At 35.0% G+C, this 18184-nt stretch overlaps 1 protein-coding gene across 1 annotated transcript in view; it reads left to right on the top strand.

The window, feature by feature from the left end:
- The first annotated feature begins 368 nt into the window (after positions 1 to 368).
- LOC142234347 (prostacyclin receptor) overlaps positions 369 to 18184 on the top strand; it is a 45457-nt gene continuing 27641 nt past the window's right edge. Inside the window, exon 1 of the mRNA XM_075305461.1 lies at positions 369 to 1064. Coding sequence (XP_075161576.1) covers positions 778 to 1064 — 287 coding nt within the window. The 5' untranslated portion in view covers positions 369 to 777. The remainder of the gene's footprint in view (positions 1065 to 18184) is intronic.

Raw genomic sequence — 18184 nt, 5'->3', positions numbered from 1 at the left:
AAACATATGTCGACATTGCCGGTCACTGTTGCTACTCTGCTCTGATAGCTTTGCATAGTTTTTGTTGTAATTGCAAGAGTAAAAGCTATCGTCTACAACGCATAGAAAAAAACTACAACACAGTTTCGTTAATGCTAAACGAAATCACTTCGGTTACATGTACATAACACCACAAAGCTAGAGCACAGCAACATATGATATACAACTAAGCCATTATCGGCAGCAGAAGCCGAATACTGTCGCATAATAGCGCAATGGTAAACAAACACATAGCCGGGTTACTGTTGCTGCTCTGCTCTGCTAGCGATGTTTGTTTGTTGTAATTGCAAAAGTAAAGGCTATCATCTACAACGCATAGAAATCGCACAGTTTCTCAAGAGCCGCGTAAACGATTGCACGCCACCTTGCGTCCGAAGAAACGAATAGTCGACGAACCGGTAATTGAAAGTATTTCGTCGTTATTCGATACAAACTTCAAAATTCTCTCAAAGGAATTAAATTGAACAAAAATTTTATAAGGAACAGTGCTAATTTAACCGGGGCCATGAAAGGGTAGCCCTTAGCCAAAATTAGAGAGTAGAGTTGATAAAAACAAAATAAATATAAAGAAAAAAAAATCAAGTCGAAAATCAAATAATTAATCGTTTAATAACAAAGAGTAAAAAATTAACTAGAATATTGTACGGATTGCAATACATAAACTTAAATAAATTCTAATTAAAAAAAAAATATATATTCAAAAATTTCAAAAAATTTTCAAAGTTCTCTATTTCTAAAATGTTTTCAAAAATTCTCTCGCATTTATTATACGGTCTTATTTTGTTTCAATTTGCTCGGAGTTTCAATGCTGATGACTCGGTTACTTCCGATATGGACCTCCTGGAAAATGTTACTGAAACAAGCAGCATTATACCACCTGCTCAGGTTCCATTGTATCAGAATAAACGTCGATTTTTATTGAGTACCATTGTCATTGTGCTGGGTGTTATTGGCAATTTTTTGGCTTTGGTTATTTTGGCGCGTAAAAAAGCTGCCAAACATAGTAAATACACGTTTATGCTGCGGTAAGTCAAGTGATTGTTTATATCTCAACAAAAATTCAAAGGTTTGTTTTGAATAACTAAGTGTATTAGAGTGGGTCTAGCTTTGTTAATATATCGCAATAGAAATTTATTTTTAAGAGCACCAGCAAAAAAATGTGTAGCCAAGAAAGAAGAAGGACATTTTGGCACAGAAGCAATGAATTTTACACGGACTTGTCATAGGGTGGAAGCCTTAGTTCTTCAGATGTGTTTCAATTTCAATATTTCAGGTTTGATTTAAAAAATAGGGGAAAAAAATTGAAAAATTTTTTTTTTTCGACTTTTATATCTACATAGAGACGATTTGAATAACACTGCAAAATTGGTGCCACATTTACTAACAGTCGATCAAAAACGCATAAGAATGAACATTTCTGAAGCTTGTTTGGATCGTTTTAACCCTAGCTTAGGCACCAACCGCCTTTTTATGTTTGTTTTGCATTCTGATATTCGCTACAGAAAAAATATTGTTGTTTTTGAACATTATCTGTTCGACATTATTGAAATCGGTTCAGAGTTAGATATAGCTCGCATATATATCTTTCGCCCGATATACACCCATATTACCACAGACGCCAAAGTTTTGCTCCGATCTACGTGAAATTTTGCACAGGGAGTAGAATTAATATTCCGACTATGCATGCCAAATTTGGTTGAAATCGGTTCATATTTAGATATCGCTCCCACATATATATCTTACGCCCGATTTATACAGATGGCCACAGAAGTTTAAATTTTACTCCGATTTACGTGAAATTTTGCACAGGATGTAGACTTAACATTCTTACTATGCATGCCAAATTTGGTTTAAATCGGTTAGATATAGCTCCCATGTATTTATAATCATATAACCACAGAGGCCAAATTTTACTCCGATTTACATGAGAATGAAGTGGGAGAATATCATATGGAAAACGACGGTGAACTATCTGAATTAGTCAGGCAGCAATTTTTGGTTAGTAAAAACGGATTTAAATTGGATACAAATACTCAATGGAGCGAAAACATGAAATTTTTCGTGAATTTTGTTTTCACGGTTCTAAACCAATTACAACAAGTATATACGGCCCAGCGTTGCCAGAATTGTTTCACCAAAAACCGCTAGATTTGCCCAAAAAAATAGCTAAAAAAAGCTAAAAAGTGCTAAAAAAAATAGCTAGAAAAAAAGCTAAATTTTTTTGTATCAAAAGTCACATTTTTGATTAAAATTTAACAAACTTACGGCCATTTTCATGTAGCTCCGTTAGGCTTTAACTGCCAGTTAACAGAAAGTAAATTGCAAATATCTTCTCTCCGGTTAACTTTAACTGAAAAATTTTCGTCAGTTAAGTTCCTAACTGGCCTATGGAATATGAAGGCAAGATGACAGCTTCGTCCATAATACGGTTTAAAAGTTGGTTAGTTAACGGAACACTAACGGAGCTTCATGAAAATGGGGGTTAAAGGCTTTATTTCACTTACAATGCATATTATTTTCATTTTAATTCCACTTCTGTGAGACTGTAACAATATCTAAGGCATTTAGCTCTGTTTGCGTATTCGATACATTTTGATTACTATCACAAATTTTTTACTGGAAGTCCTTCGTTTTGTGGGAGCTACCTTCCCAACACCTGTATTTTATTTACTTGTTATTTTTTAAATATTGAATGATCTAACCATGCTTTGGATTTGGTAAAAAAATGATTTGTCATTTTTTTAAATAAAATTTTAGTTTTTAAAATTTTTAGTAATTGTGAAAAATTCGAAATACATTACTTTTATTTAAATTGTAGAAAATACCTATAGTTTACATTTCCCAGTAAAAACATTTTCCTTTTTTTCATGAGCTATCAAAGTGCTTTAAAAACGTGCTAACGCCAACTTAAATTTCCAAATTCAGAGTCGACTTCAAGTAGAAATTATTGTATATATACGTTTTTAAAATAAAGTGTTGAACAACATCTTCTCTTTTTGAACGCTATTTTGGTTTGTGGTTAAGATGCAAAAACTCCTCACATTTAAAGACTATTTCATTAATTCTTTCTTCTTTCATGAAAACATACCCATTTTGAAGTTGAATCACTTAATTATAAGGACAAAACGACTTTATCGTCTTTTGGACAAGGAAAACAGTTTATATAAAAGAAATTCACAAATGCTATTATAACCAAAATTCGCGTTCGTATTTTTTCAGTGCACAAAGCTATTCACATCTACTATTTTAATTTAGTAATATCGTAATAACTTTAGAATATTATAATAACATAAAAAGGATAAACGAGTCAAATGATAATATTCCCAATAATTTACTGACAGTTTATCTAACAAATTTGTATGGTAATAGTAGATTTAAAGTTTACGATAACTTTTTTGTATATAATGAAAAAACTTTACAAGGTGTATTTGCTACAAAAATGCCCGCATAATGGCTGGACTCATTATTAATGTTTCAACTGAGCTTTGAAATATGTGGAAACCCTTATACTTGCAGCAAGGCTTAGATAAAAACGCCGATTTATCCATATTTCAATAGAAACATGTCGAAAATAAAAAAAACCAAAAATAGCTAAAAGGGTCATGAAAAAAAGCCAGAAAAAAAGCTAAAAGCTAAATGCATTTTTTCCCGCTAAACGTCTTCAAAAAAAGCCAAATCTAGCGGGAAAAAAGCTAAATTGGCAACGCTGATACGGCCGTAAGTTCGGCCAGGCCCAAGCTTATGTACCCTCCACCATGGATTGCGTAGAAACTTCTACTGAAGACTGTCACCCACAATCGAATTACTTGGGTTGTTGTAACACTTGCATATGGCAAGGTATCTTAAAACCTCCTAACACCATCTTCTAAATTGTATGTAAGTCCATACGTGGTATATATTAAATTAAAAACAAGTATATACGGCCATAAGTTCGGCCAGGCCGAAGCTTATGTACACTCCATCATGAATTGCGTAGAAACTTCATCTAAACACTGCCATCCACAATCGAATTACTTAAGTTGCGGTAACGCTTGCCGATGGCAAGGTATCTTAAAACCTCCTAACACCATCTTCTAAATTGTATGTAAGTCCATACGTGGTATATATTAAATCAAAAAAGATCGATCCAATACGTATATAATTCAGTTTGACAAAGTAGACATAAAATTTTAACAAAATTTTCTATAGAAATAAAACTTTCACAAAATTTTCTATAGAAATAAAAATTTTGACAAAATTTTCTATAGAAAGAAAATTTTGACAAAAATTTCTACAGAAATAAAATTTTAACAAAATTTTCTATAGAAATAAACTTTTGACAAAATTTTCTATAGAAATAAAATCTTGGTAGATTATTTTTGGCTCGAGTGGCAACCATGATTATGAACCGAATAAAATTTGAACAAAATTTTCTATAGAAATAAAATTTTGACAGTGATGAAAATTTTATTATGAACCGAATAAAATTTTAACAAAATTTTCTCTAGAAATAAAATTTTGACAAAATTTTCTATAAAAATAAAATTTTGACAAAATTTTCGATAGAAATAACATTTTGGTAGATTGTTTTTAGCTCTAGTGGCAACCATGATTATGAACCGATATGGACCAATTTTTGTGTGATTGGACCAATTTTGGTATGGTTGTTAGCGACCATATACTAACACCACGTGCCTAATTTGAACCGGATCGGATGAATTTTGCTCCTCCAAGAGGCTCCGGAGGTCAAATCTGGAGAATGTTTTATATGGGGGCTATATATAATTAAGGACCGATATGGACCAATTTTTGCACGGTTGTTAAAGATCATATACTAACACCATGTTCCAAATTACAACCGGATTGGATGAAATTTGCTTCTCTTGGAGACTTCACAAGCCAAATCTGGGCATCGGTTTATATGGGGGCTATATATAATTATGAACCGATGTGGACCAATTTTTGCACGGTTGTTAGAGACCATACACCAATATCATGTACCAAATTTCAGGCGGATCGGATGAAATTTGCTTCTCTTGGAGACTTCGCAAGCCAAATCTGGGGATCGGTTTATATGGGGGCTATATATAATTATGAACCGATGTGGACCAATTTTTGCATGGTTGTTAGAGACCATATACCAATATCATATACCAAATTTCAGGCGGATCGGATGAAATTTGCTTCTCTTTGAGGCTCCGCAACCCAAATCTGGGGATAGGTTTATATGGGCGCCATATATAATTATGGACCGATGTGGACCAATTTTTGCACGGTTGTTAGAGACCATACACCAATACCATGTACCAAATTTCAGCCGGATCGGATGCAATTTGCTCCTCTTTGAGGCTTCGCAAGCCAAATCTGGAGATCGGTTTATATGGGGTTTATATATAATTATGGACCGATGTGGACCAATTTTTGCATGGTTGTTAGAGACCATATACCAATATCATGTACCAAATTTCAGGCGGATCGGATGAAATTTGCTTCTCTTTGAGGCTCCGCAACCCAAATCTGGGGATAGGTTTATATGGGCGCCATATATAATTATGGACCGATGTGGACCAATTTTTGCACGGTTGTTAGAGACCATATACCAACACCATGTACCAAATTTCAGCCGGATCGGATGAAATATGCTTCTCTTAGAGGCTCTACAAGCCAAATCTGGGGATCGGTTTATATGGGGGCTATATATAATTAAGGACCGATATGGACCAATTTTTGGTATGGTTGTTAGCGACCATATACCAACACCATGTACCAAATTTCAGCCGGATCGGATGAAATTTGCTTCTCTTCTAGACACCGCAAGCCAAATCTGGAGGTGGTTACCGACGAAAACATCAAAAAAATCCACAAAATGATTTTGAATGACCGTAAAATGAAGTTGATCGAGATAGCAATGGCCTTAAAGATATTAAAGGAACGTGTTGGTCATATCATTCATCAATATTTGGATATGCGGAAGCTCTGTGCAAAATGGGTGCCGCGCGAGCTCACATTTGACCAAAAACAACAACGTGTTGATGATTCTGAGCGGTGTTTGCAGCTGTTAACTCGTAGTACACCCCAGTTTTTCCGTCGATATGTGACAATGGATGAAACATGGCTCCATCACTACACTCCTGAGTCCAATCGACAGTCGGCAGAGTGGACAGCGACCGGTGAACCGTCTCCGAAGCGTGGAAAAACTCAAAAGTCCGCTGGCAAAGTAATGTCCTCTGTTTTTTGGGATGCGCATGGAATAATTTTTATCAATTATCTTGAGAAGGGAAAAACCATCAACAGTGACTATTATATGGCGTTAATGGAGCGTTTGAAGGTCGAAATCGCGGCAAAACGGCCCCATATGAAGAAGAAAAAAGTGTTGTTCCACCAAGACAACGCACCGTGCCACAAGTCATTGAGAACGATGGAAAAAATTCATGAATTCGAATTGCTTCCCCACCCACCGTATTCTCCAGATCTGACCCCCAGCGACTTTTTCTTGTTCTCAGACCTCAAAAGGATGCTCGCAGGGCAAAAATTTTGGCTGCAATGAAGAGGTGATCGCCGAAACTGAGGCCTATTTTGAGGCAAAACCGAAGGAGTACTACCAAAATGGTACAAAAAATTGGAAGGTCGTTATAATCGTTGTATCGCTCTTGAAGGGAACTATGTTGAATAATAAAAACGAATTTTGACAAAAAATGTATTTTTCTTTCTTAGACCGGGGACTTATCAGCCAACTCCTTGCAAAAATAAATACTAATAACAATTGGGACACTTGTTTTTAATCAACTTTGAATAAATCGCCAACCATAATCAAAAATATTACCAAACACTTTTCTCGCAAAACACGATTTCACAATTCCCATTGAAATACCAATTTGAATTGCGCAAAGTATTTTAACAGCATTTTCCCCCTCATTAATTTTTGCAAATTCCTTATTACAATTATCTCCATGCATATTTAAGCAGATTGTATTTTTTTTTTTTTTTTGTTAATTCAAGGAATCCACATTTCATGTGGATTCCCTGGTCTTAGCATGAGAACTAATGGCGAACATTGCCGGCATGTTTAGAGACATATGGTATTTCTGCTTGTTTTTATTTTGTTTTGTTTTTTTTTTTAATGGTTTTCTAATACAACATTAGCGAGCTTTCGAAGGCTCAAGAAATAAAGTTCAAGGCATTTTTTGTTATTGTACAAACGGAGGTTATTGGCATTATTTTTAAAAACCAAAACAAAAAACAAACTAGAAAACGGTTATTCTAAAGTAGTTATTAGAGATAATATAAAAAGCGGATAACCCGGGTATTTTATTTATCGATTAATAGTAGAAACCTATTTCTTAGCTAAAATTCTGAATTTGGGAAGAAATTTCTTGACATTTGGGGGCTCAGAGGCTCGTGATTCCTGGACCGCTTAAAAAAAAAACAAATATAGACGGCCGTAAGTTCGGCCAGGCCGAAGCTTATGTACCCTCCACCATGGATTGCGTAGAAACTTCTACTGAAGACTGTCATCTACAATCGAATTACTTGGGTTGCGGTAACACTTGCCGATGGCAAGGTATCTTAAAACTTCCTAACACCGTAATATATACCACATAGTCCATACGTGGTATATATTTAACTAAAAAAGGTCGATTAAATACGTATATAATTAAGTTTAAAGTTTCTATAGAAATAAAATTTTTACAAAATAAAATTTTGACATTTTCTAGAGTAAAATTTGGGAAAAATTTTCTATAGAAATAAAATTTTGACAAAATTTTCTATAGAAATAACATTTTGACAATGTTTTCTATAAAAATAAAATTTTGGTAGATTATTTTTGGCTGGAGTGGCAACCATGATTATGAACCGATATGGGCCAATTTTTGTGTGATTGGGAATCGGCTATATATAACTATAGACCGATACGGACCAATTTTGGCATGGCCTTTAGCGGCCTTATACTAACACCACGTTCCAAATTTCAACCGGATCGGATGAATTTTGCTCCTCCAAGAGGTTCCGGAGGACAAATCTGGGGATCGATTTATATGGGGGCTATATATAATTATAGACTGATATGGACCAATTCTTGCATGGTTGTAAGAGGCCATATACTAACACCACGTACCAAATTTCAACCGGATCGGATGAAATTTGCTTCTCTTAGAGGCTCCGGAGGACAAATCTGGGGATCAATTTATATTGGGGCTATATATAATTATGGACCGATATGGACCAATTCTTGCATGGTTTTTAGAGACCATATACAAACACCACGCACCAAATTTCAACCGGATCGGATGAATTTTGCTCCTCTAAGAGGCTTCGGAGGTCAAATCTGGGGTCGGCTTATATGGGGGCTATATATAATTATGGACCGATATGGACCAATTTTCGCATGGTTGCTAGAGACCATATACTAACACCATGTACCAAATTTCAGCCGGATCGAATGAAATTTGGTTCTCTTAGAGGCTCCGCAAGCCAAATCGGGGGATCGCTTTATATGGGGGCTATACGTAAAAGTAGACGGATATGGACCAACTTTTGCATGGTTGTTAGAGACCATATACTAACACCATGTACCAAATTTCAGTCGGATCGGATGAAATTTGCTTCTCTTAGAGCAATCGCAAGCTAAATTTGGGGTCCGTTTATATGGGGGCTATACGTAAAAGTGGACCGATATGGCCCATTTGCAATACCACCCGACCTACATCAATAACAACTACTTGTGCCAAGTTTCAAGTCGATAGCTAGTTTCGTTCGGAAGTTAGCGTGATTTCAACAGACGGACGGACATGCTCAGATCGACTCAGAATTTCATCACGACCCAGAATATATATACTTTATTGGGTCTTAGAGCAATATTTCGATGTGTTACAAACGGAATGACAAAGTTAATATACCCCATCCTATGGTGGAGGGTATAAAAAGCATTACTTTTTAGATTTACTTTTAATTTTTGCATGGGTTTTTGAGGCCATATACTAACACCATGTACCAAATTTCAGCCAGATCGGATGAAATTTGCTTCTCTAAGAGGCTCCGCAAGCCAAATCGGGGGATCGGTTTATATGGGGGCTATATATAATTATTTACCGATGTGGACCAGTTTTTGCATGGTTGTTAAAGAGCATATACTAACACCATGTACCAAATTTCAGCCGGATCGGATGAAATTTGCTTCTCTTAGAGGCTCCGAAAGCCAAATCGGGGGGTCGGTTTATATGGGGGCTATATATAATTATGGACCGATGCGGACCAATTTTTGCATGGTTGTTAGAGACCATATACTAACACAATGTACCAAATTTCAGCCAGATCGGATGAAAGTTGCTTCTCTTAGAGCGTCTGCAAGCCAAATTTGGGGGTCCGTTAATATGGGGGCTATACGTAAAGGTGGACCGATATGGCCCATTTGCAATACCTACATCAATAACAACTACTTGTGCCAAGTTTCAAGTCGATAGCTTGTTTCGTTCGGAAGTTAGCGTGATTTCAACAGACGGACGGACATGCTCAGATCGACTCAGAATTTCACCACGACCCAGAATATATATACTTTATGGGGTCTTAGAGCAATATTTCGATGTGTTACAAACGGAATGACAAAGTTAATATACCCCCATCCTATGGTGGAGGCTAGGTTAGGTTAGGTTAGGTGGCAGCCCGATGTATCAGGCTCACTTAGACTATTCAGTCCATTGTGATACCACATTGGTGAACTTCCCTCTTATCAATGAGTGCTGCCCGATTCCATGTTAAGCTCAATGACAAGGGACCTCCTTTTTATAGCCGAGTCCGAACGGCGTTCCACATTGCAGTGAAACCACTTAGAGAAGCTTTGAAACCCTCAGAAATGTCACCAGCATTACTGAGGTGGGATAATCCACCGCTGAAAAACTTTTTGGTGTTCGGTCGAAGCAGGAATCGAACCCTCGACCTTGTGTATGCAAGGCGGGCATGCTAACCATTGCACCACGGTGGCTCCGCTATAAAAACACAAGAGAACGAAACTATGAAGCAAAACTGCGTCAGTAGGTGGCAGTCATGAGGAAAATTTCTCTAATATCATGCAGTTTTTGTCGGCACTTCTCTCAAATATCATACAGTTTGCGTCGGCGTCACCCAGTTCAGTTCTCTGCAGACTTTACGTAACGTAAAGAAAATAGGATATAACATCTACTTTGTAGTAACAAATGTTCTTTTTTATAAATATTTTCATTCCATTAAATTTTTTGACAGATAATTTGAAATTATAACTGGCGATGCCTTTATAAACAATTTATCAAAACAGCGTTTCGACCGCAACGTCGGTAATACCAAAGCTGCAGGCATTGTGCAATATCTATACTGTTGACATTTGTTGTTTTTGTAGAAGAGAAATGTTCGTCCTCTTGTGTTTGTATTCTCTCTGATACCAAGTTTTTCAGAATTGCCATATCGATTTTTCCCATTCTGCCGTAACTGCAGACTTCAGTTCTTTGGATGTTGTATATTGCTTAGACTTCGCAAATACCTTAGCGGATAATATGCCGCAGAGATCTTCTATAGGATTTAGATCGGGACTTAGTGCTGGTCAGTCCAGTAAAGGTATATCACGAGACTTAAAAAAGTTGTTTGTGAGGCGTGCAACATGGATGGGAGCATTATCTTGTTGGACAGTCCAAACTTCACCATATAACTCATCTGCAAAATCTATTAAATTGTTCTCCAATAACTCGACATACATCTCTGCGTTCATTTAAGTGGGGAAAAAACATATTTTAGATTTTCCTCGTGCTCCAAAAGCTGCCCATACCATAAGAGATCCACTCCCGTGGGTGCGTTTAACAGGTTGGCTGATAAGTACCCGGTCTAACAAAGAAAAACACATTTTTTTATTCAACATAGTTCCCTTCAAGAGCGATACAACGATTATAACGACCTTCCAATTTTTTGATACCATTAGATAGAATAGAACTCAGTTTCGGCGATCACCTCTTCATTGCAGCCAAATTTTTTCCCTGCGAGCATCCTTTTGAGGTCTGAGAACAAGAAAAAATCACTGGGGGCCAGATCTGGAGAATACGGTGGGTGGAGAAGCAATTCGAAGCCCAATTCATGAATTTTTGCCATCGTTCTCAATGACTTGTTGCACGGTGCGTTGTCTTGGTGGAACAACATTTTTTTCTTCTTCATATGGGGCCGTTTTGCTGCGATTTCGACCTTCAAACGCTCCAATAACGCCATATAATAGTCACTGTTGATGGTTTTTCCCTTCTCAAGATAATCGATAAAAATTATTCCATGCGCATCCCAAAAAACAGAGGCCATTACTTTGAGTCTTTCCACGCTTCGGAGACGGTTCACCGGTCGCTGTCCACTCAGTCGATTGTCAATTGGACTCAGGAGTGTAGTGATGGAGCCATGTTTCATCCATTGTCACATATCGACGGAAAAACTCGGGTGTATTACGAGTTAACAGCTGCAAACACCGCTCAGAATCATCAACACGTTGTTGTTTTTGGTCAAATGTGAGCTCGCGCGGCACCCATTTTGCACAGAGCTTCCGCATATCCAAATATTGATTGAATGATATGAGCAACACGTTCCTTTGATTTCTTTAAGGCCTCTGCTATCTCGATCAACTTCATTTTACGGTCATTCAAAATCATTTTGTGGATTTTTTTGATGTTTTCGTCGGTAACCACCTCTTTCGGGCGTCCACTACGTTCACCGTCCTCCGTGCTCATTTCACCACCCTTGAATTTTGCATACCAATCAATTATTGTTGATTTCCCTGGGGCAGAGTCCGGAAATTCATTATCAAGCCAAGTTTTTGCTTCCACCGTATTTTTTCACTTCAGAAAATAGTATTTTATCAAAACACGAAATTCCTTTTTTTCCATTTTTTTTCACAATAACAAAAGTTGCTTCACAAAAGTCGCTCCATCTCACAAACTAATTGACTTACAGACGTCAAATTTTAACACGAATCATTTGAAGGTTGGTACTATTGCATTTAATACTAGCGACGCCATCTATGTGTCAGACCGGGGACTTATCAGCCAACCTGTTGTAACAAGTTTGACAAGGGTACCGAGAATGTCGCCAATATTTGTGATGGCCATCAGGACCATCCAATGTATTTTTCTTTTTTTAGGAATTTTTTTTTTTCGTCCTATCGTACATCATAATATGCCGTATTTATTGTCTAGTCACATTCAGTTGGCGAATATAGTTCTTCCAAAGGCACAACTTTAAAACCACTTCCAGAAGATATACTCCCAATGGAGTTCTTTTCATTTTTTTTAAAACATGCTTTTTTCATATTTTTAATGGGTAATTTTAACTTTTTTTGTTTCAAATTGGTTAAAAACAGTTTAAGAATTCATAAAATGGTACAAATTATTTAAATTTTGTCGAAAAAAATGCTAAATCCAATCTGAAAAAATTGCGAATTTTTGAAAATATTTGAGGCCAAACGTTTCAGACAAGCGTTAGATCCATTATAAATTATAAAAAATTATTTAAATATTTGACAAAATATCACAGAATTTTTTAATTTACACCCAAAATATTGAATTCGGATCACACCGTAAGAAGTGATGCAAATTTATGACATGCCCATGTTAAATTCATCGCTTCTGCGTCAATTTTGCACCACTTCCGGATCCAAAAAGAACACTTTCATTACTTTTTTGGCGACGCTTTTTTGCTGGGTGATAAAGCATCAACTTTTGGTGAGAAACCAAAACTGACATTTAAACTGCCATCGTGGAACTGATTAATTTTAATTAATTTTTAGAAGTTTGTTGATGCCCACCACCACTTAGTTAAGAAATGAGTGATGTTGAAACTTCTTGGTAGCAGGAAAGTTATTGTATTTCAAGGCATATTTTAGATTTTATTAAAATTAATTTAAATCAATTGCAAACTCCCGGTTTTTGGCTAAAAGCATTAAAAATCTACATCTCTATGATTAATCTCATTATATGTGAGTTTTTGTTAGTTTCATACTTTTTAAAGTGTTAAATCAAGTTTAGCTTATAGTAGACTCTTGTTAGTGAAATGATGTGACCAGCCAACCATCTATTATAAATCTCAGAGTTGACATTAAACAGGCTAACATACATGAAGGTGGGTCGGCGAAAAATAAGAAAAAACCTAAAACAAAAGTTTACTTGAATTCAAAGATTTTGATCTTCCCTTAACCCTTTCACTACCTATGTCCACTTAGAAGGACATTGGAAAAAGACACCAAATTCTATTTTCCCACTTAGTTTCGATTTATTTCTCGATGTTATTTTAACGTAGAGGCTTTAGTATAAATAAGTTATAAATATTTTCCATATTGGTGAGGTCTAAAATACATTTTTATAAACTTCTTTAGCAATAAACGAAAAATACGAAAATTTGAGACAATTTTTTCTATTGTATGTTTCTAGAAAATGTACATTCATACAAAAACTATAGCTGATTCTTTTTCGGGTTGTTTTTTATATTTTTGCTCATACTTTGAAGGATATTATATGCCAACTAGCGCTTATTTTCGTAAGGCCATTTGGTCAAAATGCAAGTATGAAGTTTTCAGAACAAGCTCATATAGCTCTTGAAGTAATTGAGGTAGGTTTTCAAAATGGCAATTTTTGTTCTACATACTGTTAGTACAAGTAAAAACAGAAGAAAAATTAAAGTTATTAAGCTTAGGTTTATTTCGGTAGTGAAAGGGTTAAGGATATTGGTATTGATTCCTCCCATATTGGGACACTCTGAAAACCGGTCAGTGGGATGTTGACTTTTGAAGGCGAGACTTAAAATTTTTTGTTGAATTGGTCCCATAAAAACTCCCCTTTCAATTCCATCCCATCTCTCCGATTTTTTTGTACCCACCACCATAGAATGGTGATGGGGTATAATAAGTTTGTCATTCCGTGTGTAACACATCGAAATATCGATTTCCAACTATATAAATTATATATATATTGTTGATCAGGGAGAAATTGTAAGACGATATAAGCATGTCCGTCTGTCTGTCTGTTGTAATCACGCTACAGCCTTCTATAATGGCGCTATCGTCCTGAAATTTGGCACAGATTCGTTTTTTGTTTCCAGGTAGTTCAAGTTCAAAGATGGGCTATATCGGTCCAAGTTTTGATATAGTCTCCATATAATCCGACTTCCCAATTTGGGGTCTTGGGCTTATAAAAACCGTAGTTTTTATCCAATTTGCCTGAAATTGAAAATCTAGAGGTACTTGAGCACCATAAAAAGGTGTGGCGAAAATGGTGCCTATCGGTCCATGTTTTGGTATAGCCCCCATATGGACCGACCCTGCGCCACACTGTGGAACAGGGTATTATAAGTTAGTGCATATGTTTGCAACACCCAGAAGGAGAATTTTGGCAAAAATTCTCAGGGTGGGCTCCTGAGTCGATATAGCCATGTCCGTCTGTCCGTGAACACATTTTGGTAATCAAAGTCTAGGTCGCAGTTTTAGTCCAATCAACTTCAAATTTGGCACAAGTATGTGTTCAGAATAGAACCCTATTGATTTTGGAAGAAATCGGTTCAGATTTAGATATAGCTCCCATATATATATTTCGCCCGATATGGACTTATATGGCCCCAGAAGCCAGAGTTTTACCCTAGTTTGCTTAAAATTTTGCACAAGAAGAACAATTAGTACTATAGCCAAGTGTGCCAAATTTTATTGAAATCGGTTCAGATTTAGATATAGCTCCCATATATATATTTCGCCCGATATGGACTAATACCGTCCCAGAAGCCAGAGTTTTACCCCCATTTTGGTTGAAATTTTGCACTAGGAGTACAATTAGTAGTGTAGTCAAGTGTGTCAACTTTTATTGAAATCGGTTCAGATTTAGATATAGCTCCCATATATATCGTTCGCCCGATTTACACTCATATGACCACAGAGGCCAATTTTTCCTCAGATTTAATTGAAAATTTTCAAAGGGAGTAGAATTAGCATTGTAGCTATGCGTGCCAAATTTGGTTGAAATCGGTTCAGATTTAGATATATCTCCCATATATAGCTTTCGCCCGAGGCCAATTTTTCGCCAGAGGCCAATTTTTTGCTCCGATTTAGTTGAAATTTTGCACAGGGAGTAGAATTAGCATAGTAACTATGCGTGCCAAATTTGTTTGATTTCAGATTTGGATATATCTCCTATATATAGCTTTAGCCCGATTTACACTCATATGACAACAGAAGCCAATTTTTAACTCCGATTTAGTTGAAATTTTGCACAGGGAGTAGAATTAGCATTGTAACTATGCGTGCCAAATTTGGTTGAAATCGGTTTAGATTTAGATATAGCTCCCATATATATATATATGTTTTTCTGATTTCAACAAAAATTGTCAAAATACCAAAATTTTCCTTGTAAAATCGCCACTGCTTAGTCGAAAAGTTGTAAAAATGAATCTAATTTTCCTAAACTTCTAATACATATATATCGATATATACATATATATCATAAATAAACTTTTGCGAAGTTTCCTTAAAATTGCTTCAGATTTAAATGTTTCCCTTATTTTTTTACTAAAATTGTGTTCCACCCCAGTGCATTAGCCAACTTAAATTTTGAGTCTATAGATTTTGTAGAAGTCTCTCAAATTCTGTCCAGATGGAGTGATATTGAAATGTATGTATTTGGGACAAACCTTTATATATAGACCCCAACACATTTGACGGATGTGATATGGTATCGAAAATTTAGATCTACAAAGTGGTGCAGGGTATAATATAGTCGGCCCCGCCCGACTGTACACTTTCCTTACTTGTTTTAATTTCAAATAGTCGTCTTTGGTTACTATGGAAAGACTATTAATCAAACTTTGATTTCGATTTTTTGAAGTCGGTTAACCCAACAGACCCCTACGGGAAATTCATAAACCCCATGACATACTACCCGGGTGTATGGACCAGTCTCAGTTCTGCTAAAACCTATGGAGGAGACCGGTGGCGTTATACATGGGTTTGTCAAACGTTTTTTTTCCAAACGTTTTTTTCTTTGCCTGTAGTTGAATTTTTCTATGAATTTGAGTAAAAATTTAATGAATAGAATAGAATTATTTAAGACAAGAATTTGTAATTATATTTTTTAATTTGAAATATTTTCTTATTTAATTAAAATGTTTAATGGGACAATTATTATCTTAATGTTAAATTTGATTAAAAATTTAATTGTATGAGCTAATTTTTTAATTGATTACATTTTTGAATAAAATAAAATAAATTAATTTCAGTAAATTTTTTCCAATAATTGGAAATATGTTAGTATTAGTATATTTTTATCTGTGTATATAAACTAATTATTATTGAACAAAATTTTCGATTATATATTTATTATATATTTTTTTATTTTATTACAATGTTAATATTAAAACAATTGATATTTTTAATAAAAATTAAAAAAAATCATTAATTTACTTAACTGTAGTCATTTTTTTTTTTTAATTTTATTAAAAATCTAATTGTATCAAGTGATTAATTAAATTTTCAATTTCAATTAACTTTTTAAATGGAAATATTTTTTGTGATATTTTTGTCTGTAATAGAATATTTAAAATTAATCATGCTTCAAGGGTAAATCTGTCGGCCATGTAAAAAAACAAAAGATAACATTAATCACTCCACCTTAATGTACATTTGTCAATTGCACAAGTTGATTTAGTTTTCTGTTTTGCACATATTCTAGTATGGTAGAATATGATCGAAGTAGGCCTTCTTTTTTTGCTTCAATTAAAATTGATTGGCTGTATTTTTCTGGTCCAAATTGTCATTAATATCGATAGTTTATGCATCCCCAGAGACACATTTAAATACCACATCAAATTTTCGCATTTATGCTGCTGTTTATTGATATCACACAAAAATGCCATACGAATTTCAAAATTCTAATGTCGATGTATTTTAATTTTTATTTATTTGACACCATGTGAATAAATTGGTGGTTTATTTTATTAGTGACTTTGGAAATATTTCTAAACGATGCAACAAAAAAAAAAAAAAAAAGAAAAGTCAGCATGTTAAGATTTTGGCTAATTCCGTGAGTATTTTTATACCATGAAATCAAATTTTCAAAACGACTTGACTCTTTCTTCACATCGATTTCACAAGTTCAACAAATGGTCCCCTCCCATAAGGACAACGGTTTATGCACTGAAAAAAAGCATGTCCGGTTCCAAAGATTTTGTCTTACTTTAAAAATTTTGGTATTGATTCCGAGCCAAAGAAGCGGAGAATACAAGTAAGGGTACTTTTAAGACAAAATTCTCTTTTAAATTTGGGTTTTGTCTACTTGCTTCTAGGAAGAAATTTTAATTTTTCGCTTTTTCAGCTTTTTTTCTTCATATGCTATCAAAGTCCTTTAAAAACGGCAACTTTATTTTCCAAACTAAGACTCGACATTTCTACTGGAAATATTTCAAGTAAACAACGTTTTAAAAAAAAAAAAAGTGTTGGAAAACATGTCCTATATTTGAACGATTTTTTGCAAAAATACAACAAATTTAAAGACAATTTCATTAAATTTAAAGAATTTTTCTGAATTATTAAAGTCAAGTTGACCATAGCCAAACATTTGAACGATTTTTTGCAAAAATACAACAAATTTAAAGACAATTTCATTAAATTTAAAGAATTTTTCTGAATTATTAAAGTCAAGTATGATACCCATTTTTAAGTGAAATCACTTAATTATAAGGATAATACGACTTCATTGAAAAATTTATCGACTTTTGGACAAGGAAACAACTTTATATTAGAGAAATGAGTCTTCTATGCTATGCAAAACTTGCATTCGTCTTTTAAAGACATGAAATCAATATACAATATTTTTTTCAGTGTGGGTTCTGAGAACAATACGAGTATTTCGATTCGGAATGAATGACAAAGTTGGGGTATAACAAGTATATACGGCCGTAAGTTCGGCCAGGCCGACTCTTATGTACCCTACACCATGGATTGCATAGAAACTTGTACTAAAGACTGTCATCCACAATCGAATTACTTAGGTTGCAGTAACACTTGCCGATGGTAAGGTATCTTAAAACTTCTTAACACCGTCTTCCCCATTGTAAGTTAGTCCAAACGGGGTACATAAAGGGTGATTTGTTAAGAGCTTGATAACTTTTTTTTTAAAAAAACGCATAAAATTTGCAA

The sequence above is a fragment of the Haematobia irritans genome, chromosome 4 (genome assembly GCF_050003625.1).
Source record: "Haematobia irritans isolate KBUSLIRL chromosome 4, ASM5000362v1, whole genome shotgun sequence".
Classification (NCBI taxonomy): domain Eukaryota; kingdom Metazoa; phylum Arthropoda; class Insecta; order Diptera; family Muscidae; genus Haematobia; species Haematobia irritans.
Note: the sequence above shows the minus strand (reverse complement) of the source record. Positions and strands in the feature narration are given on the sequence as shown.